This window comes from Papio anubis, chromosome 13 (assembly GCF_008728515.1).
Source record: "Papio anubis isolate 15944 chromosome 13, Panubis1.0, whole genome shotgun sequence".
Classification (NCBI taxonomy): Eukaryota; Metazoa; Chordata; class Mammalia; order Primates; family Cercopithecidae; genus Papio; species Papio anubis.
Window position 1 is genome coordinate 100,603,435 of NC_044988.1, and position 22,694 is coordinate 100,626,128.

A 22,694-nucleotide genomic window follows, 5' to 3' on the forward strand; every position below is an offset into this window, starting at 1 on the left:
GTCTTTCTTTTTACAACTCTGCCTCCCCTTGATTATAAGATGCTACAAGGCAGAGCCAGATCCTGTGTTCACAGGGAACCTCCGGGGCTCAGCGCTGACTCCCTCCCAGCCCCTCTCCCCGCCCACTCCTCACAGGTGGGTGAGCAGCCTGTGAAGGGTTCTGACTTCGCCCACATCTGCAGAGCAGCTCTACACTGTACCCATTTTACAGATGAGAAAAGCAAGACTTACAGAGATAAGACTATGCAGCCAAAGGGTGCCAACAGCCATCATCTGGCAAGCATTTAGAGAGTGCCGAGGGTGTGCGGGTGTGGTGCCCACCCTAAGCTAACGTGGCCACAGGAGGGTGTGGTCCCTGCCCCTGGGACTCCTGTCACGGAAGGGCCGGACCTGTGATGGGAGTGATGATGGGGTCTGAGGATCACCTGCATGACCCAGCCCCTGCCGCCTCCCCTGCCTTGTCGTGGACCCAAACCTCCTTAAACCAGACAGGCCAGTAGCACTGAACTACCATGGCCCCCAGACAAGCCACGCCGTCTCCCTGCCTCTCACTCCTCCCATCCCCCAGACTGGAATAGGGGTCTCTCCTCTGAACCCCGGGGCTCCCCATTCCTGGCACAAGTCGGCTTCCTCGTCCTTCTGTCCGCCAGGCCGGGAGCCTGCTGACCTGTCTAGTCACTGCTGACCTCCCTGGCCCTGGCTTGCTTTGGGCGGTCAGTGTTTGAACACAAGAATAAGTGTGTGCCACTGCGGGAGGCCTGGAGGCTGCTGGGTGACCTTGGGCACATCCCTGGCCTTCTCTGAGGCTGCCCTGCCTGCCTCCAGGGATTGAAGGGCGCTGGCATGATGCTGGGGGAGGGGGCAGGAGTGTATGAACTGTAAAGTGGCCCTGGGGACAGGGCTGCTGAGTTCCACCCTCGACACGCAGGTCTCTCCAGGAAGCAGGCTCTGGTGAGCGTGTCCAGCCCCAGGGTCTCGGGACACAGCTCCAGGTGCCCTGTCCTCCAGGAAGGATCAGGTGGCGTTGGCGCTCAAGGCCTGGCAGTTTGGACAGGGAGTCTAATGAGGATGGATGGTATCCGGGGCTGGAGAGGCGGCAGCCAGCTCCTTCCCAAACAAAAATTGAGTTTCTGAGAGATTCCGTGTGGCAGGGGGGTGATCCTGACAGATGTCGAGAGGTTCCTGGGAAAAGATTGCTTCTGATGGAGGCCCAAATGGATATTAACGCTCACTGGCCACGCAAGCACTTCTCAGATGAGAACGGCCTCTCTCCCAGAGACCCCGGAACCAGGTGTCTGAGCGCCAGGGCTGGGGGGGAGTTCCCCATCGACTCCCCTCTCATCGCCCCTGAAGCTGAGGCCGTCGGAATGACCCGCCTCCCAGCCCAAATCCTGATTGACTTCCCGGGAGACTGGCTTCACGTCCACCGGAGTGGAGGACGCATGGCCCGCTCCGGCATCCTGACCTTTCATTAAGCCTGTCCTGACCCTGAACTCTGATTTCTGGGTTCGGCTGGTGCCTTCTCACTGTTCCGCCCGCCAAGGGGTTCCCTGAAGCAAATGCCATAACTCAGACGTTCTCAGCGTTAGGAAAACAAAAGAGCTTTTATCCCCCAGAGCAGCTCCAGTCCATTTAAAAGCTCTCCTCTGGAGCTTGCAGACAGGTTTAGAGATGTGTCTGTCTTTGGGGTCTTGGGGGGATTCTCGTCTGTTCTCACGCTGGCTCCTAATACAGCAGGCTCTTCCCGGCTGGTGGACTCGCCCCTCCACCGCCCGCCTGTGCGGGCCTCCCCGCATCCTGCCTCTGCTGAGGACGGCTGACCCCTTTCAACACTGACCCAGGCTGCCTATACCCTGCCTCCCCGCAAAACTCCCCGCCAAGAGGCTTCCCTCTCTCCTGTTTCTCGGTCACTTGTTTTGTCTGATGTTAAGTCCCTTCCCTGGATGTTTGCGGGCCTAGACATCAATACACCAAAAATAGTCAACACCAAGATCCCAGGCGAGATGTGTCCTGCACTCAGCGGCAATAGCCCTGGGGCAGTGGGGTTCTCACCGGGCCACCCCCTGGCCTGGTCTGGGGTCTCTGTTCCTGGCTGAGCAGCCCTGACTGGCATCTCTGGCCTCCCAGTCTCTCTCCAGCACACTCCTTCTCAGCCGAGCCCCCCACTTTCTTGTGCTTGCAGTTAAGAACTCTAAGGATACAGGCAGGCATCCCCATTTCACAGCCGAGGAAATGGGGGCTCAGAGAACCGAGGTAAGTTGCCCCAGGTCACACAGCAGGACTCAGAGCCATGCCTGGGGCGATCTGTGGATGACGGAGCCAGAGCACGGAACCTCTGGGCTCCCCGCCTCTCTGACATCTGCTGTCAGGGCCCCATCAGAGACCTGAGGACTGAACGCTCATAGCACCTCCTCCCTGTCCCTCTCGCCACTGCCCAAGGATGCACATCGCCAAGTCACCCCTCGTGAAGCACAGCCTCCAGCCCGTCTTCCTCTCTTCCACACCCCCAGTAGCTCCCGAGTGTGTCCCAACCCTGCAGCCTGGGGCCGGACCACTCCAGCCTCATCTCCTCATGCACCACGAATCTCCCGGGCCCTGCTCCCCAGATGTGCCGTGGGAGCTGCATTAGGTTGCCCCCTCCTCCTGGAATACCTTCTCCTTCATGCCCGCACTCAGGAATCCTCCCCGCTGTAATGGCTCATGAGAAATGCCCCCTTCTCCACGAAGCTTTACCTTCATCTCTACTATAGTGATTTCTTCCACCCCCAGTTCCCCCCGGCCTGTAAATTCCTCGGGAGGACTGGGACAGGGGCTTCCCCATCTCTCTGCTTCCCCAGAACCCAGTATACAGTAGGCGCTCAAAAATATCTGTCCAACTGAAATGAAATGTGAAGCGGACAAGCCTTTAAGAGCCAGTCCTCCTAGTCCCGCTTTCCACTGTCACTAGGTGTCCCAACCACAGCCAACTGGGGAAGGCCGGGCAGCATTCAGGGTGGCACGCAGACCTCCAGGGACAGCAGTGCAGGTTGTTCACTGCTCGAGAGCACCCAGTCAGTGGGCAGGGCTCACGTCTGTTCTCCTCCAAGCCCGGCATCCCAGTATGCACACAGGAAGAACTATGCGTCGTTTCAATGTGCACACAATCACTCAGCGGCCAGTGCTGGCCCTGCTAACGCCCAACCCCAAGCCTGAGCCTCAGGAGGGGGTCAGAAGTCCACCAGTGGGAGAAGGGGGCCGTGAGCTCAGCTCCCGCCACCAGGGGTCTCCAGCTCTAGGATGGGGTCAGCAAACCACCACCCACAGGACACTTCCTGCCGGCTGCCTGCTTGTATACAGCAAGGAAGCTAAGAAGGGTCTGAATTTTTAAGATGGCTTTAATTTATTTTTATTTTTTAGCTTTTTTTGAGATGGAGTCTTGCCCTGTCGCCCAAGGCTGGAGTGCAATGGCTCAGTCTCAGCTCACCGCAACCTCCGCAACCTCCGCCTCCCGGGTTCAAACGATTCTCCTGCCTTAGCCTCCTGAGTAGTGGGTTTACAGGCATGAGCCACCACACCTGGCTAATTTTTGTATTTTTAGTAGAGACAGGGTTTCACCATATTGGCCAGGCTGGTCTCAAACTCCTGACCTCCGATGATCCACCCACCTCAGCCTCCCAAAGTGCTGGGATTACAGGCGTGAGCCACAAAGCGCTGCCTTAACATGGTTTTTTAAAAATCAAAAGAAAAAAGTTTAAATATCCACTGAATAACATGTAAGGAAGAATATGAAAATTTTATAACATTTACATTTCAGTGTCTACAAGCATCACTGGAACGAAGCCACGCCTGCGCCTTTTGGTTTGCTCTGTGGCTGTTTTCCCTACCAAGGACAGAGGGAAGTCGTTTTACTACGGAGATCAGAGCTCCCCGCCGTCCTCTGTAGGACTGTGTGGACAGCAGGCCTCCGAGCCTCCCTATCTGGCCCTTTGCAGACAAAGCTTGCCAACCCAGTTCTGGAAGGGGCTTCCCAGAGGCCCCGCTGGAGCTGCCCTGGGGTCTTCAAACCAGGGCGTCTGCCCCATTCTCCCAGCACCTCGTGTGGTCCCGCCCCTGCCCTGTGACTGGCAGTTGGGACATCTCGCTCCTGTTTCCCACCCAAGCAGGAACCAGGAGGCGCAGGAATCAGACAGCGCCTGTCAGCCTGTAGCCGCGGGGGGTCTCTGCTCCTAGCAGCCACACTCCTCCTTTCTCTTCTGCACATGCGCCGTGTATTGGGTAGTTCAAAAAGTCAGGCGCCTGCACACAACAGCCCTGGAACCCACGTTAGCAACAGGTAGGAACCTCCTAGGCCCAAACCCCAACTTGCCTAGAAACCCCCACTGGAAGAGCCACGGCTGAGGATCTCAGGGAGCCCAAGGTGGCTCCTGCCTGATGTTCATTCCAGAGTGGGTCCCCCAGGGTCAGCTCACGGAGTCCCCCGTTCCCCTCTTCTGTAGGGGTGGGGTCAGGCCAGGCCAAAGGGCACCGGGACGGGGCCAGTCCACAGGTCCACGGTGGAGGGCTGGGTGGGAGGCTGCTCAGAACGCCCAGGTTCACGTACACAGCCTCGCGGTCCCCGGTGCCTGTCCTGCCGCCCGCCCGGCCTGGGACACTCACCGTCCAGCCGCCGCCGTCCGTGCGCATGTCACAGTACACCTGGAAGCCAGCCGGGTAGTGCGTGGGAAAGACAGAGTAGACGCCATCGTCCTGCTGTCCGCTTAGGAGGACGTCCAGACAGTCCCGGGGCCGGGAGCCTGAGGCAGGCAAGGCCGTCAGGGTGGCTGCGGCCCCCAGCGCGTTCCTGCCCAGCCCCCTCGCCCACACTGTGTGTCCGTCGATAACGCATGTGGGGGTCCCATGGGGTTGAGAGAGCACCGGCCTTGGAGTCCGACCTTGGCTCTGCCACTCCCTGCTGAGGCCGGGTGAGAGGATCACCCTCTCTGGGCCTTACTTTCCTCATCTGGAGAATGGACCAAGAGGGCTTAAGCACAGGCCACATGGAAGCAGGGTCGGGCCCTGGAAGTCTCATGGCTGGGAACCCTCACCCCAGCTTCCCCACTCCCTACAGCTGGGACCCAAGTCACCGGAGAAAGGCAGCCCCTTCCCCACTCACCAGTGGCACAGCCCCGGGGCCGGGCTCCCCGGGCAGGCGCTCTCTGAAGGTCGGCCTTGGCGCGGGGCTGGCCCAGCCCCCGGTCCCTCTGTAGGGCATCCAGGACGTCGCCGACGGAGTTCACCAGGTGGGCCATGTGGCCCTGGCTCTCAGAGAGAAGCTGCGGACACAGGGGGTGAGCCGAGGGGGCAGGGTCTCTGTTGGGGGTTGGGTGGAGCACACAGCAGGTCACTGGCCAGAGTGGGCCCTCTCCTGAGGCAGAGGTGGGCTCCTGGCTCAATGGTAGCCCCCGCCCTGCCCTGCCCCTGGGTCCCTGTCCAAGGTGGTCTGAGGGGCCAGCGGGTTATGATGGAGCCTGTGCTCTGGGGCCTCGAGGGCTGGGAGGGCCGGGGAGCAGGCAGGAGGCGAAGGAAGCTCCAGCAGGCACCTGCCACCCCTGCTGCCCCAGGCTGTCTTCTTCAGCCATCTCTGCGTGCTCAGCTCAGGGAAGAGTAAACTGGAGGAGGCCATGCCGTGCGGGGAGACAGCGCCCAGCGTTGGGCAAATCCAGCTTCAGCCCAGCGCGTCCACTTGCCAGTTATAGGACTGGAGGTGAGTGTCCTCACCACGCCTCCTCTCCCCTGGCCTGGCCGAACTGTTATGGGGACCAGTGACAACACGTGGGAGGTGCCCAGCACAGCGGCAAGGACCGGCCGGGTACTCAGCACACCAAGTTCCCACAGCACCTTCCAGGCTACCAGACATCCCCACCCCTGCCTCTTCCGATCCCGAGCAAGGCTGCTGAGGCAGGAGTGATGGATCTGGACTTGACAGAGGAGTGATGGATCTGGACCCCCTGAGGCTGGGGGGGCCACAGGGCTTCTGGACCAACAGGTCTTCCCCATCCCACCCCCACTCCCCATGCAAACACCGCTCTGAGTTTCTGTGGCTCTCTCATGTCCATGAGCTCACTGGGTCCCCCACCATGCCGCAAAGAGAGAGGACTTAAGGTTGTCATCTCTTGTGACAAATGGAGAAACTGAGGCCCCGAAAGAGAGATCCCTGAGAGTGAAGGATGGCACTGGGGGCAGGGACCAGGACTCAGGCCACTTCCCCAGGGCGGGCTGGCAGGAAAGGGGCCCGGGGCTGTGTTCTCGTGTAGGAGACCAGGGTCAGGATGGGGACGGGGTGGTGGTTTGGACCCAGGTTCTGGTGTTGACTGTCTTGTGTTTTCACTCCAATCCCTCCCCCATTCACTAGCTGCGTGACCCGGGAACAGTGTCTGAATCTCTCCATGTCTCCACTGCCTTGTAACCCAGGATGATGAGCCCTGTTTCTCTGAGTGGGGGGATTCAGGAGAGCCTGGGCTGGGGAGCTCAGCCGTTGTTCTCCATCCTTCACTCCCGCCCCCCCCTCCATCACAGCCCTGGGGTTGGATTTGGCAAGCGCGGTGCTGTCCCCCAGCACCTCCGCCTGTGTTGGCTGCCTGAAGGGTCTGAGGTCTGTTGCCCCCACCCTGGGCTGCAGGAGGCTGCAGGACCACGTGGAGGGTGAGGGGGTGGCGAGCAAGCTACAGCTGGCCAGCCAGCGAGCGTGGAGTCGGCCAGATCTTTACACACCGAACCTGTCACTTGTCAGATAATAGCCCATTCGCGGAAGGAAAATAGAAATATACAGTGCCGGCAGTTTACAAAATATGATTCTCGGCTCATCCAGAGGCAGGGGCCCTGCAAAGCTTTTAGTTTCCTTGTCAGTTTCCCCTCGGCTGAGCAGGTGATTCAGTGAGGGATGAGGTGGGGGGAGAGAGGAGCAGAGATGAGCAGGCAGAGCGTTTGGGTGTCACAGCAGCGTCCTGTAGACGAGCTCATGCCCCACAGAGGGACAGAGGGAGCACCCCCAAACCAGGGCGGGAGGGAAGACGGCAGGTGGGGGCTGCCCTGCGATGTGTGTGCGGCAAAGATCACTTGGTTAAATCACACCGGTGCTGCCCATTTATCTGAGTCAACACAGCCACAACACACTCAGAAAACTCAGGCACGGCCTCCTCCCTCTTGCTAACGGGCAGGGAAGACCTCCGTTTAAACCAGCAGATGATTAAAGTTGAAAATGTACATATAAACATGCCCCGAATTAATGGCGAAGTGAGTCTCGCCGAGCTGCACAGGCACATCAGGGGAAGGCTGGGCAGCGCTTAGAGGTAGTGGCATCAAAGCTGCTGTCTCCAGCACTGCTTAGCTGTGTGAGCGAGTTTGCACAGGCACCTGCCACTCAGAGCCTCAGTCTGCCTCTCCATAAGATGGGATAACAAGGCCGGGCGCGGTGACTCAGGTCTGTAATCCTACCACTTTGGGAGGCCAAGTCGGGTGGATCACCTAAGGTGAGGAGTTTGAGACCAGCCTGGCCAACGTGATGAAACTCTGTCTCTACTAAAAATACAAAAAAAATTAGCTGGGTGTGGTGGTGCGTGCCTATAGTCCCAGCTACTCAGGAGGCAGAGGCAGGAGAATTGCTTGAACCCGGGAGACAGAGGTTGCAGTGAGCCGAGATCGAACCACTGCACTCCAGCTGGGTGACAGAGCGATACAACCATGTCTCAAAAAAATAAATAAATGAATTAAAATAAAATAAAATGGGATAACAAATGTACCAACCTCCTGGGGTTATTGGGCTGCAAAGTGCCATCAACACAGAGCCCAGCACGTGGTGTAGACCTATCATTCCTATCAGAAAAGGGATTTTCGGCCCAACACAGTAATATCAGCACGTGGGGAGGCCAAAGTGGGTGGATTGCTTGAGGCCAGGAGTTTGAGACCAGCCTGAGCACCACAGCAAGACCTCTCTACAAAAACATTTTTTTAAAATCAAAAAAAATTAGCTAGACATGGTGGTGCACACTGGTAGTGCCTGCTACTTAGAAGGCTGAGGTGGGAGGATTGCTTGAGCCCAGGAGGTGGAGATTGTAATAAGCCGTGATCGCGCCACTGCTCTCTGGCATGGGTGACAGAGTAAGACCGCCTCAGAGAAAAAAAAAAAAAAAAGAAAAGAAAAGAAAAAAAGAAAAAATAAAAGGGAGTTTTCAATAGTAGCATGGTGGTTCCCTATAGGTTTAAATTTCAGCTCACAAACAATTTCTACTATAGTAATAAGGAGATGTTGATGGTACAGACGGTGACAGAGCCAACAAAGCCCTGTAGCCAGGCCCTCCAATATCCCCTCAGCATAGACTGTGTTATGCACCTTTCATGGGTCAGAAGAACCAGCCCAGAGAGGGGCTGCAACCTGCCCAGCATCCCACAGCTGGCACAGATGGGGTCTAGACTGGATCTAAGCTCTGTGGACTCAGACCCTCTGGGCAGAACGGCTCAGCTCAGCCATGACCAGCAGGCCTCAGGGACTACACATGAGAATCACCCCCGTCCAGGGGGCTGCAGGGGGTTGGGGATGAGGCCCAGGAACTTGCCTTTTCCTTTTTTTGAGACAGAGTCTCGCTCGGTTGCCCAGGCTGGAGTGCAGCGGCGTGACCTTGACTCACTGCAACCTCTGCCTTCCGGGTTTGAGCGATTTTCCTGCCTCAGCCTCCTGAGTAGCTGGGATTACAGGCGCCCGCCCGGCTAATTTTTGTATTTTTAGTCGAGACGGGGTTTCATCATGTTGGCCAGGCTGGTTTTGAACTCCTGACTCCAAGTGATCTGCCCGCCTCAGCTTCCCAAAGTGCTGGGATTATGGCATGAGTCACTGCACCCGGCCAGGAAGTTGCCTTGTAACAAACACCTCTGGCGATTCCAACCCAAGGTGCCTGCGGGCACAGCTTCGAGAAACTCACGTCTGATCAACTGAGGGTCTGGGAAGCTTGGAAGGGAGGAGTTAAGAGCACGGCTCGCTGCCTCTGAATGAAACATAAAGACACACTGTCTCTTGAATCATCCAGTCTGTGGGGAATGAGTCAAATCAAACATTTTTGGGGGAGTAAATATGTCAGGTGAGCCGGCGCTCCTGGGCCCAGAAAGGCTGTTAGTCTTGCGGGAACACTCTGTACCTCTGTGCAGGCTATTGGGAGGGCAGGACTCTGGGGTCCCTCCTTCTAAATTCCCCACCCCAGCTCTAAGGGCACGCCTTCATGAACTGGGCCTGAGCTGACCAGGGGCTGAGCGATTTGGAGTGAGGTAGGGGTCCCAGGTCAGCCAGAAAGTCAGGAGGTACTCCTAGCCCCCAGCCCTGCTGATGAGGCCTGGGGAAGTTGCAGCCGGGGGCGGGCGGCAGCCGGAAGGCAGTCTAAACATCCCTCTACCCCGGGAAGGGGAAGCCACCTTCCCATCAGTCACCCAGACAGGGTGGGATGAGGACTGTAATTTCTCCAGCTGCAGCCTTCAGAGACAGGGAAGGGGCCCATTGCTCATGAGCGCTGAGTGACCAAATGCCTGGTTCTCCCAGTGGCTGCTGGGAGGTGGGGCGGAAGGGGCTGGGGCGCCCAAGGGGGCAGGGGCTTGGCTCCTAGCCTCCAGGGATCTGAGTCACCGGGAGGATGTGGCACAGGGCCAGGGGCTGGGCAGGGCTCCAAGGGGGCTGGATTCCAGGTCTGACCCGGCCACGGCACCCAGGAAAAAAATCACCACCCCTTTCTGGGCCACCATTTTCTGTCCTGGAAAAGGGTGGAGGCAGAAGAGATGATCCCACGTCCCTCATCCTATGAAGGAGGAACTTCTTGTGGGTGGTGCTTCCAGTGTGGTCTCAGAGCCGAAGTCGGAAAGTCTTCACCCAGATCTGCCTGGAGCTGGCTGGAGCCTGGCTTGGCTGGGGGCAGGGGTGGGGAGGGTGGAGGTGGTTTGGGACAGGCTAGGGGTCTGGCTGGGTTGCCTGGACTGGTATCTCTGTCCCTGGGAAGCTGCGGGCATTGCATGGTAGTGAACTGGGAGGATCGTGGAGAAATGGGGTGCAGCTCTCTCTGATGAGGTGGCACTGACCAGTCACGTGATCTTTAGCAAGTCACATCCCCTCTCTAAGCCTCGATTTGCTGCTGATGGGGGCGCGATGCCCTGCCTCGCCTGCCTCTTGGAGCACTGGGGAAGCCCTCGAGCCCTGGATTTGACTGAGTGCCAAACGCCGTGGGGTGCTGTACAATTACCCAGGGTCACCGGGAAAGAAACTGGGTTTGAATCCTGGCTTCCAGTAGCTGTGCAGCCCTGGATGAGTGACTGCACCTCCCTGAGTTTCATGGGCTTGTCTGTAGATGGGAACAGCAGTAGCCCCTTGTCTGGGGCACTTGGGGATTAAGTGAGGCTGTGGACATCAGGCGCCTGGCACGTTGGCAGCACCAACCCCTTGCCTCTAGCAAGACCCCAAGACGCAGACCCCAGCCCTACCTGGATGAGGCGGCCCTGCTCACTCTGCAGGGCGCTGAGGCCCTGGCCCAGCGTGCCATGCCCCTTCCGCAGCCCCATGCACTCCGTCTGCAGCTCTGAGGCTCGGGTCAGCAGCCGCGGCAGCTGGTCGGCCAGCGTGTCCAGCAGCTCCTGCTCCTGGTCGCCCACCAGCCGTGGCTGGGCCTGGTGCTCGGTCAGCGCCTCCAGCACCGAGGCCTGGGCGCTCTCCAGGCGTGCGAAGCTGTCGGCGAGGTCAGGGCAGCGTGGGTCGATGAGGATGCTGAGGCGGGAGCTGTCTGCCCTCTCCACAGTGACCAGGGCGCTGTTGGCACCGGCAGCCCCAGTGCTGACGACAGGTGGGGGCGCCGTGCCTGGCGTGTGGGTGTGGTTCAGGAACAGCACGGCACCGGTGACAGCCACAGCCAGCAGCACAGCCAGGGCCAGCAGCATGGTGCACAGCATGTAACCACAGCTAGGCCGCTGCAGGCCCGCCCAGGACACACAAACATAGACAGACAAACAAACAGGAGAGAGAAGGGGCCAGCATTAGAGGCATACCTGGGGTCAGAGAAGCCCCTTCTTGGGGGCTGGGCGAGGGTGTGGCACAGAGAGACTGAGATGAGACAGGCACTGAGAGACAGTCCAAGGGGAGACAGAGAGACAGGGACACGCACAGATGCAGTGAGAGGGACACAGCGAGCGCCTCAGGGAGAAAGTGGAGAGAGACAGGGCCCCAGAGGGGAGGTGGAGACGTAGGGAGAGACAGGGAGATGCAGGGAGACACAAGGAGGCACAGGGAGACGCAGGGAGATGCAGGGAGACACAGGGAGATGCAGGGAGACACAGGGAGACACAGGGAGATGCAGGGAGATGGAGATGGAGAGGATGGGAAATAGAAACCGAGGCAGAAAGACACACAGACACAAGCAGAATGCCAAGCCTTCCTTCTCGCCGCCCCTGCCGCCTGCCCCCCACCCCCCATGCCCTGCATGGTGACAGCCCAAGGACCCATGGTCACCTGTGTGTGCGGCCGTGTGGCCCCCGTGGAGCCCATACCACCCAGTAAGGGCTGGAGGTGGAGATCCCACCTCTGCAGCCAGACGGGTCAGGGCTCAGGCCTCCAAGCTGCATTTCCCACAGTGTGACCTTGGGCGAGGGGCCTCACCTCTCTGAGCCTCAGTTTCCTCGCCTGTAAAATAGAGCGATACAGAGACACCCACCTCTCTATACACGGGTCAGAGACAGATGTGATGCAACAGCAGCGATGCTAGAGATGGTCTCGTGCTGTCTCTGGAACGAGTGCCCTGGGGTAGTGGGCACCCATCACGGAAGGTCCCTTCCAACAGCGGCAGCCACATCCCGTGTTCTGTCTCACTGTCCTCCAGTCCCCAGGGCACATGGGGGCTCCCAGGCACCTCCTCCCCGTACCCCACCCCGTCCTCTCTCCTTCCTCTACCTCTTTACAGAGCAGGCCCCTGGCAGGGCAAATGCCAACCTGCTGGGCCAGGTAGCCCTAAGGCTACCCTGGAGAAGAGGCCTGCTGCCTTCCAAGGAGGAGGGGCGCTGAGGCAACAAGTGGCTGTCACTCCAGAACAAGCCATATCTCAAAACCGGGGACGGGGCCGGGCGCGGTGGCTCACGCCTGTAAGGCCAACACTTGGGAGGCCGAGGCGGGCAGGTCACGAGGTCAGGAGATCGAGACCGTCCTGGCCAACAAGGTGAAACCCCGTCTCTACTAAAAATACAAAAATTAGCTGGGCGTGGTGGCACATGCCTGTAGTCCCAGCTACTCAGGAGGCTGAGGCACGAGAATCCCTTGAACCTGAGAGGTGGAGGTTACAGTGAGCTGAGATCGTGCCACTGAACTCCAGCCTGGAGACAGAGCTAGACTCCGTCTCAAAAACAAACAAACAAACAAACAAAATGGGAACGAAGGGCAGGCGCGATTAAAAAAAAAAAAAAAAATTGTGTTGGCCAGAAGCCAGGGCCGAGGAACAGCTTGTGGTGAACGGAGGTGCCAGAGTGTAGCTGCATACGCTCTCGGAGGCCCAGATTCACTGGGCAGACTTGCTCACAGCCCCTGAGCATTACACACAAGGGAAAATTGAGGCCCAGAGAGGGCAAGGGGCTCTCCCAGAGTCACACAGCAAACAAAAGCAGAACTGGGTTTAGGCCCCAAGCCTCCTGCCTTCCTCCCCAGGCCAGGCCCCTCCTATGATTGAATTTCCTCAACTCTCAGACACATTTTCCCCACATTTTCAACTTTCTGAATTTGAGACTTGTCTTTAAATGACTTCGTATATTAAAGCGCTTGGAGCCGTGCCTGGCACGTTGTGCTCGCGCAATAAATATTAGTGGCTTTTATTATCCCATGATCAATGTGCACACAGCATCTGGAGGACGTTTTTTTTCCACCCAAAGTGTTATTTCTGTGTGTCGTCAATGCTGGGATGCACCTTCTCTTTTTTTTCACGTTTTAGCATCTCCAACATGGGGGGACGTCTTACAATTGTAATGGACAGTTTGCTTGCTTTCTTAGTGATACACTGTACAGAGATAGATGCCTCTTACATCATTGTATCTTACTACCTAGAAGATGAGGCAGAGGAAATAATCATTTTTGTAAATTCAAATTCTACAAGGACCTGCCAAATGACCTACTTGGCACCCAAAGAGGACAGGGTGGAGGGGACATGCGCCTGGACATGCAGATCCCCAGCAAAGAGATCTGCTTTGTTTTCAGGATGTGGAAGAGAGTTCCTTGGCCTGTCGCTGTTGTCATGCGGCTGCCAGGACTCAGTGCTCCACGCCTGCCCGGGCCCCTTGGGAGCTACGTCCATTCCAGGCTCCACGCATCAAGACAATTTACTCCAGCCAGACCTGAATGCACAGTTTTCCTGCACCAGCTCTGCACAAACTGCTCCCTTGGCTAGCCAGGAGCATCTGCTTCCCCTCCTCCTCTTCCACTGGCCTAATATATTCTCTTCTTTCAGGGCTCAGCTAGCTGTCACTTCCTCCAGGAAGCCTTCCTTGACTGTTTCCCCTCCACTCCCCCCAGCTTGGAGGGGCTCTTCCTCTGTGCTCCCCCCGTGAGGGTGCTTACAAGACAGATTGTTGTGGCCTTCAACTTCATTCACTCAATCATTCATTCAATCATCTATTCCACATTCACTAGATCTCCCCATGACCAGGCTCTGGGCCAATCCTGAGGAGGTATCAGGGCACCAGTCAGCTCCAGCTCCTGCTCTTGGGGAGTTCCTGTTCTATGGACTTGGATTACTGGGATTCTTTTTTTGGAGACGGAGTCTTGCTCTGTCACTCGGGCTGGAGGGCAGTGGCGCGATATCAGCTCACTGCAAGCTCCACCTCCTGGGTTCATGCCATTCTCCTGCCTCAGCCTCCCGAGTAGCTGGGAATACAGGTGCCTGCCACCGCGCCCGGCTAATTTTTTGCATTTTTAGTAGAGACGGGGTTTCACCGTGTTAGCCAGGATGGTCTCGATCTCCTGACCTCGTGATCCACCAACCTCGGCCTCCCAAAGTGCTGGGATTACAGGCTTGAGCCACCGCGCCTGGCGGGATTCTTTTTTTAAGAGACAAGGACTCACTCTGTCACCCAGGTTGCAGTGCAAGGGCACAATCCTAGCTCACTGCAGCCTCAAATTCCTTGGCTCAAGCAACCTTCCCGTCTCAGCCTCTTGAGTAGCTGGGACTATGCACCATCATGCCTGGCTAATTTTTTTTTTTTTTTTTTTTAATTTTTGTAGCGATAGGGACTCCTTACTTTGCCCAGGCTGGCCTCAAACACCTGGGCTCAAGCAATCCTCACACCTTGGCCTCCCAAAGTGCTGAGATTACAGGCGCGAGCTACCATGCCTGGTGCATAGACCGTGATTCTTGACTTTGTCTAACTCTTTCGGGGTGTCTTGTGAAAGCTGTGGACACAGCTTCTGAGGATTCAGGGACTAGTGAATCCCAAGTTCAGGAAACTTGGGAGCCCCTCCACAGGTAGGGACCTGCTCAACACCTGGCACAGAGCAGCCCCGATGGCCGCTGCTGAATGGACAGGCAGATGGACAGGAGGGAGCTGGCATGGGGAAGGGGTGAAGGCATTCCTGAGATCTACTTGACTTGGCAGGGCTGCCTCTGACCCTGTGCCCATCTCTGATAGCCTGGCACAGAATGGGCAAGCCTCAGGCCATCCCCAGCCCCCAGCAGGTCAGCAGCTTACAGACAGGTGGGCGCTGCACCATCACTGCCATTCCTTGGGCGTGGACCATGTTCCCATCACTGAATTCTCCAAGTAACCCCATGCAGTTGAGGCTATGGTTGAATTGACGACGCAGATTGGAAAACTGAGGCTCAGAGAACAAGACCCTCATCCAAAGTCACGTGGGGGAGGTGCACTGGAGCCACCACCCGGACGCAGGACTGGGGCACTCCGGAACTGCCTCTGTGCCAGGGCCGCTAACTGGGCTGTTCTATGATTTCCTTCCTCTGCCTAAAGTATGGCTGGGTTTGATAGACAAAGCTCTGTGTCAGCAGCTAAGTCCCTGTCATGCACGCTTCTGGAGTCCGTTGGGAGACACCTTGCCCCGAGCAGCTCAGGGCCGCATCACCAGACTGTGTAGCATTAAGGTCCGCTGGCTGGCGAGGCTGGGGCTGGCATGGCAGAGAGGTCAGCCGTCTCCCCTCTGCGACTCCCACACCCCTGCCCTATCTTGCACCCTCCTCCCACTCAAGCCCCTCCCTGGTGGGAAGGCAGAGGGCACCAAAATGGGGAGGGGCTCGAGGAAGCAGCAGGGGGTCCCCTGGAGGCAGGGAACAGCACAGCTTGGAGATGAAACAGGGCACTCAGCAGAGGAGAATTAGTCTTCAGAGATCACCTTAAAGATGAAGTACTGTTCGCTTTTATGGGCTGCCGTTTACGTGCCTTGCGAAGAAATCTGCCCGAGATAATAAGGGGGGGGGTTCTGGGCGCTGAGCAGCCCAACTGGTGTGCCTGAGGCTGGAACTGATTCATCCGTCCTGGCATGGCCAAGTGGGGTGCACTCCCTGGGGGCCGCGGAATGGGGAGAGCCCCCAGCTCCCAAGACAGGGCATCCCGGGCAGGTGGGCAGGAGAGAGACCAGGTCCTAAGCCGGGAGCCCCGGGTTCAAAGCCCACTTCTGCCACTGACCACTTGCATGAGCTTCCAGCTGGAGGGACTCAGCTTGGTTCCTCGAGTGACCCCCAGTGCCCACCCAGGGTTTATGGTTGCCTAAGAAGCCTTGGCCAAAAGGAGGATAAGGCTCGTGCCAGGAGGGCGGCAGGCAGCCCCCAGGGGTGCCTCAGTTATAGGGTGACCTCTGTCCAGGCTACCTTCTCTGAGGCCCCAGCCTTGGGGGTTCTGAGGAAGCGGGGTGGGGGGGAGCTGAGGAGGAAGGGATTTGATGCCAAGGCGCTCTGCTAAGCTGGCACACCTCCTTTCCTCCTCACCTCCTAAGGGAGCTGGCTGGCAGGAGTCCCCGGGGGAGACTGGGACCACACTCCACAGATGAAAGTAAGAAGAACGTCTCCCTCCAGGGGAGACCAGGCCAGGTTAGACCCAGGTAAGCGCCCCTCCTGCCACCCACCCCCATCTCCTAAGAGCACCCAGCCCAAGGCAGGCAGCTGTTGTGCATGACAAAAACACATCCTGGGTCTTTGCACTGGGAGATGGAAAGTTGGAGGTGGCGGGGTCCTGTACGCTCTGGATCCAGTAGAGGCTTGCACAGAGCCTGAGCGGGGGGGGGGTTATGGGCTCCATGGGTTGACAGGACTGGGCCTTGCCTCAGGCCAGAGCCTTGGGGAAATTCCTCCTGTCCCCCAGGAGCCCACGCCGCTCCCGGCTGGCATATGGCTGGGCACACGGCTCCCAGTAAGGGCTGAACTCTGAGCCCCTGGCCCTGGCAGAGGGAGGGTCCCGGAGACACCCCTGGGGTGAAGGGCTGGTGGTTCTGCTCACCATTCTGGGGTCCCAAAGACTTAGGAAGGGGGTCTGCAGGCTTGTTCTGTGAGATCTGAGCGGGAACCACCATCCCGCTGGTGGCCTTTCAGAAGAACCCTGCCAGGGCCATCTGGAGCCTCAGGCCACAGGGAGGGGCACAGGAGGGGCTGAAGGTGTCCAAGGGGATAAGAGCGCCCCACAGAGCTCCCAGCCTCTGCCCCTCCTGGAGGATCCAAGCCCTCCAGCTGTCTCACTCCCTGGGAGCATTTGCTCTGAACCATGGATAGGGGTTCTCCAGATGTTTCCTATAAGGGTCTTGCCTGCCATCCCCCCAACATACAGCTCTGGCCTCCCAGAGGGCCCACCGGGGCCTCAAGCCCACTGAGGCCCAAACCAGCGTCTCTCTACCCCAAACCTGAGCCCTCCTATTTCTCACTCAGGGATGGCACCAACCCCACCTGCTGCCCCCACAAAGCTGGCACCTCCCCAGGCCTCCCTCCCTCACTTAACGTCTGGTCAGTCACCTGCTCCCATCCATTCTGCCTCCTCAGCCACACCACACCCCAGCTAAACAGTGAGCTCAGCAGGAGGGGCTCGGGAAACCCCAAGCCTAGCACAGTGACCTCAACCCAAACCCCAAGGGACAAGAAGAGGCATAGATCTTCTTTCTAGCACCCATGATGGTTTGTAATCGCCTCTGACCTGTGAGCTTGTGCCCCCCAAGAGACTCTAAGCTGCCTGAGGCACAGACCGTATCCACCAGACTATACCTCCTAGCATGAGGTGGGGCCTCCCTCAATAGTCACTGAGTAAATTTAATGCAGTAGGGATTTAGGTTAGATATCAGGAAGAACTTCCCCAAGAGATTTTCTTTCTTTCTTTCTGAAATGTTCTTAGAAATTTTGAAAGCGTCAAGAGATCTTGCCTGGGGTGGGTTGGAAGTTGACCTCCCTGTAGGGTGGCTTGGGAAAAACAAGCCCCTCTGACCAGCAGAGATGGTTGCAGGGTGACTTCCTGCCCCGCGCTCCAAGACCAGAAGAATCATTGCTATTTCTAGAGCCTTTCATCTGACAAACTCCAAACTCCTGGCAAATATCGTTTCACTCTGCCCCAAGGGTGTGAGAGGCTCTTCATTCTGCAGGGAGAGGGAGGGCGCGCTAACAAAGTCCAATCTGCAGGGAGAGGGAGGGCGCGCTAACAAAGTCCAATCTGCAGGGAGAGGGAGGATGCGCTAACAAAGTCCGAGCTGGCAACTCATCCAAGGTCGCCCGGCAAAGAGGAGCTGAGGCTGGATAGGGCTGGGATAGAGGGGGCCCACAGCGTCCCCAGAAATGGCTACATTTGGACAATGATCCTTCAGGACTTCTGGACCTGGGCTATACCCACTCACAGCAGGTGCTTTTGGTGCCCTGAGAACCACACAGCCTGGACACTGGAGCCCCAACTTGGGCTGAGTGGGCTGAACCAAGAAAGGGCGGCCAGCCTCTCTTCCCTCCATCCTCCCACAGAGGCCCTTGTCTGCTGTCCAAGAAGACCCAGGTTCGAGTCCCCGCTCCAGCTCTTAGTCTCAGTTTCCTCAGTCTCATCATCCCTGCCACCAAGCTCCTAGGGTGCCGGTGACTAAGAAACGAGAGGTGTGGCCTGTGACCTACTGGTGCTTGGAGTGCAGCATCGGCATTATGCTCCCAGAGGAAAATCCCCCGTTAAAGAATCTCGGCCAGGTCCCTCTGGTAGGAGCCAGATGTTCAGACGGCGTTTCCTGGTGGGCAGAGAGGAGACCGGGACAGAGCCAGCCTGTGGAGGGGACAGGCTGCTGCGAGAGGCATCCTCCTCATGAGCATACAGTGCTTTACAGTTTGCAAAACACACCAGTATTTCACGTGGCCCCCATAACAGCCCTTGTGAAATGAGGAGGAAGTGAAGATTGCTGTTCCCACTTTACAGATGGTGAAGCCCAGGCCCAGAGAGGGGGAGTAACTTACCCAGAGCCACACAGCATGTCAGCGGGTGAGATGAACCTGGCCGCAAAGGAGGAGAGAAGGCTGGCCCAAGGGGGGGCAGGCCCAAGGGAACCAGGGCAGCCAGCGCTCTCTCTTTCTTCTGACAGTGGCCACAGGAAGGGCCTTGCCTCTTGTCTGAAGCTTCAAACAAGCCCAGAGCCGGCACAGGGAACAGGCTGTCTACATGCTGGGTCACCAAAGGGGTGGGGAGGGGAGGCGGGGGTGCTTGCTATTGGCCCAGGCTCCAGGAGCCACAGCCTTCAAGCTGCCTCCAGTGCCAAGGGGCAGACAGCTGGGCTGTGTGGCCTGGTGGCAGCTGAAAGCTGTGTCCTCAGGGAGCAGCAGAGGAAGGCAGGGCCCGGTCCAGAGGCCTTGAAGCCACATTTCAAACACATTCCCCAGAAGGCACCTCCCCTTGAGACAGACCAGTGCCTGCTGGCTGTCTCCTGAGGCTCTTCCTGGCCGAAGCTTCGTGCAGTTCGATTCAGCAATCCTCCTCAATGCCTGACCTGAGCTGCCCGGAAGGAATGGAGCCTGGGCCCGGGCAGAGAACCAGAGATGGGCTCCAGAGGAGGGTGTGTGCAAAGGGATCTCCTGATGCAGGAGGGGCCCAGGACAAGGCAGCTGAGTGGCACAAGCTACAACACTACTAGAACTTAGAGATACAGCCACAGGGCATCAGGGAAGGCTTCCTGGAGGAGGTAGCAGCATTTGAGTTAGGTTTTGAGTATATGTAGGGTGTCGCTGAGTGAAGGGGTGTGTGTGTGTGTGTGTGTGTGTGTGTGTGTGTGTGTGTAAGCCTGGGGAAGCAAACAAGATGACACAGAAAAGATCTGGAAATGGGGCAGCGTGGTGTGGGGCCCAGGGTTGGCAAATAACAAACAGTCACTGCCTGTAAGGGACCAATGGGAAGGCACAGTGCGCCAGGCTGGAAATGGCCTTGGAGGACAGGTCTAGAAGTTAAGACAGTTCTTGCTAAGGGGGAGAAGTCAGATCTCAGCAGAAGGGAACTTGTTATTTGGGGGGATGGTTAGGTGTAGACCTGACCTTTAGAGACGCCCGACTGCCCATGAGAAGCAGTGGGATAGGTGTGTAGTTAGACCAGGGTTTGAATCTCCACTCTCTTGCCAACGTGCCGTGTGACTTGGGCATGTTCCCAACCTCTCTGATCCCTGGTCTGTGATGTGGGGACGCACTGGCCCCCAGCCTGCTTGGAGAAGTGAGGTAATGCCGATGAACGGGAAGGGGCTTTGCAAACCGTAGAGGGCTGGGCCCTTGTGCCACAGCAGTGTCACACCAGGAAGAATGAGCAGGTTGCAGTTCCTGAGGGGAAGGGACCACCAAGGGCTGCCCGTGCCACCCCCTCCTGCAGCTGCAAGCACGAACTGTTCCTTCCCCAATGACATCTGTCTGGGAGAAATTTAAAATTTAAAATGGGCAGCCCTACTCTTTCCTCTCCTTGGTGAGCGAGCTGCCTCCTCATTTCGCCTGCCTGCCCCAGTCCCTTGGCAGCCCAGCCCCGGGCAGCCCTGGGGCTCCCCTCCGCCTCGGCTTCCGGACTCCAGCCTCCTTGCTGGCCAGCCCGGGTGCTCTGCCCTCACCCGCTTCCACCGCACAGCCCAGGGCACCCTCCAAGCCCCACCTCCACTGCCCCTGAAGAGGCAGCAGGAAGGGAGGAATGAACCAGCCCTGGAGCACACAGACAAGGGTTCAAATCCCAGCAGAGCTTCGTGGCCTCAGGCAGGAGCCAACCGTCTGGGAGCCCTGCTTTCCTTGTCTTAAAGTCAGAAAATCAAAACACCCAGCGTTCCTGCAGGAGATGAATCTTTATTGATCCCCTACTGTATGCAGGGCCCTGGCTAAAGAGGGAAGGATGCAGAGGAGATTCAGGGGGTCAGGTTCGGGACCAGGTGCCTGACACTGGGTGGCGCCCAGAGTGGAGATTTTGTGGGTGGCTAAGATGCCCATTGGAGAGGCGAGGAAACGGAGACTCAGCAAGGGGACTGATTTGTCTGTGGACACACAGCGAACTGTAAGTCCCCGACTCCCTCTGCACCCCCGTGCACCAGGGGGTCGCTGGGGGTGCGGGGACAGAGGGTACCCGGCCCGAAGCGCGCGTGGTTCCTGCAGGGGTGCTGCCCCCATTGAACCTCGAGTTCAAGCCTCGGCTAGGGGAGGAGGAGAGGAGGGTCCCCATCCCGACCCGTGCCTCCGGAGCCTCGAAGGGGTGTGCTCCAAACTCCAGCCCCCGCACTGGGTGCCCGCCCCGCCGGCCTGAGCAGCCACCGCCTGGCCAGCCGCCCAGGCCCAGTGTCCCAGCGCCCGCGCGTACCTGCGGCTTGTCGCGCGGCCGGTCCTCAAGTTGGGCAGCGCCGCCCATGGTCTTCCACCGGTCGTTGACCATCTTCCGGCAGGACTGGCGGGGGCGCCGGGCGCGACGCGCCGCTGCGGAGCGCAAAGGCAGCGGGGTGGGCGCGGGCGCGGGCGCGGGCGCGGGGCGCACTCTGTCCACCGGGTCCCCGCCTCTGTGCCCCGCGCCGGGGCGGCCCGGGAGCGGGCAGGCGTGTGCGGATGAGCGCGCCGCTGTGTGCGGGCGGGAGCGGGAGCGGGAGCGGGAGCGCGAGAGCCGCCAGCCCAACGCCCGCTGCTCGCGCTACGCGCCGTCCCCGCTCACGGCTCCCGCGCCTCCCTGGCGCGCTCCTCTCCCTCCTCCCTCGTCCCTCCTCCCTCCTTCTCAATCTCCGCGTCTTTTCTGGTCTCGGACTCTCTTTGCTTTATATTGCTCCCCTTGGCCTCCCCCGACACACTCACACACACGCGCGCGCTCACACCCGCGGACTTGGATAGTGAACTCCGCCTCCGAAAAGGCCAAGAGAAAGGAGGCCGAACTGGCCCCCAGACACCGCGGCCGGCCGAAGGGCAGCAAACAGCCGCGGGCGGCCCTGCTCCTGCTGGCTCCCAGAGGGGCCTGACAGCCCCCCGGCGGCGTCTCTGCTCAAACTTCCTCCCGGGCCGGACTCGCACAACTCACCGTGCGCGGGGCGGGCCCCAAGGGCGCCCCTGCAGGCCGGTTCGGCGTCTCGGGGGAGTGGCGCGGCGCTCCTCCTGGCTCCCTCCTGGCTCAAGGAGCAGAGCTCGCCCCAAGACCCTGGCTGCACCTGGGGCAGGTTCGGTGGAGGTGCGCCCCTGCGGGCCCCCGAGGTCTCGGTCCTGGTTCTGGGGCAAGTGCACCCAGCTGTGGGGTCTCCAGCCCCCGGGGAACTCCCTGCTCCCGACCCCGACGCGTGAGCCTGGTCCTGGGGGCGTCCCAGTCTGCTTCCGCAGACGCGTGCCCTCGCGCCGGCGGTCGGAGAGCCCACCCGACGCCCCCTGGCCCGCGCGGCCCGTGGGCGAAATGGGGGTCCCCGCCACTGCTACAGTCGACTGCTCTGTGGTCGCGAGTACCAGCCGCTCCGCGCTTGGCCCGCGCGCCCGGCGGATCCCGCGCTCCCCGGCGCGCCCCGCGCGGTCCCAGCCACTGCCTCCTCCTCCGCCGGGAGGGGATTTGTGCCGGGAGGGGGCTTCTTAGTTGCCCCTTCCCACCAGCAGCACTTTTAAAAGCATTTAATCCGCCCGGAGCGGCTTTCGGAGGTAATTGACAAAGTCCTTAATCTGCGCGGCGAAGGAGCTGCTATTGTGGCTTCCGACCGGGAGGCGCCCACACTGCCCGACGCCGCGCTCCCCTCCCGCGGAGCCCGCCGGCCGCCCCTCCTCCGCCCCTTTCTGCGGCCCCATATTTTTCTGCTCCCCCAGCTCCAGACAGACACCCCCGTTCCCCGCCCCCGCTTCTCCCCAAAGCTGTTTTCCGGCTCCCGGGGCGCCTTGGCCGCCGCGCTGTTCCCTGGCACCGTCTCCGTCTCTCCCCCACTGGCTGCCAGTCTGTCGCCCCATCTTCGTCCCTCTCCCGATCCCTCTACGCGTCCGGCACCGGCAGGGCAGACTGGCTGCGGGTGGGGGCCGCGTCCAGCCTGGGCTGGGGCACTCCCTGGGCCCCGTGCCATCCGAGGAGACTGTCACCCGCCAGGCGCTGGATTCACAAGCCACCAGCTGTTTGTCCCCAGCCACCTTTTCCTTCCAGGACGACCGCTGGCCTCACCTGCGGCCGGATCCCGGCTTCCCGGACTGAGGCGGCCCGGGAGTTGGAGAGGATCCCACAGCAATGGCTGGGAGTCAGGAGACCCAGGTTCCAATTCTGGCCTCTGGCTCTTTCTCGCCCCT

At 59.2% G+C, this 22,694-nt stretch overlaps 1 protein-coding gene across 1 annotated transcript in view; it reads right to left on the reverse strand.

Moving 5' to 3' along the window:
- FIBCD1 (fibrinogen C domain containing 1) overlaps positions 1 to 20,960 on the reverse strand; it is a 40,630-nt gene extending 19,670 nt beyond the window's left edge. The window contains exons 1-4 of the mRNA XM_003911180.5: positions 20,770 to 20,960; positions 10,471 to 10,950; positions 5,132 to 5,291; positions 4,636 to 4,772 (exon numbers count right to left, since the gene is read on the reverse strand). Coding sequence (XP_003911229.1) covers positions 4,636 to 4,772; positions 5,132 to 5,291; positions 10,471 to 10,950; positions 20,770 to 20,841 — 849 coding nt within the window. The 5' untranslated portion in view covers positions 20,842 to 20,960. The remainder of the gene's footprint in view (positions 1 to 4,635; positions 4,773 to 5,131; positions 5,292 to 10,470; positions 10,951 to 20,769) is intronic.
- Positions 20,961 to 22,694: the final 1,734 nt, after the last annotated feature.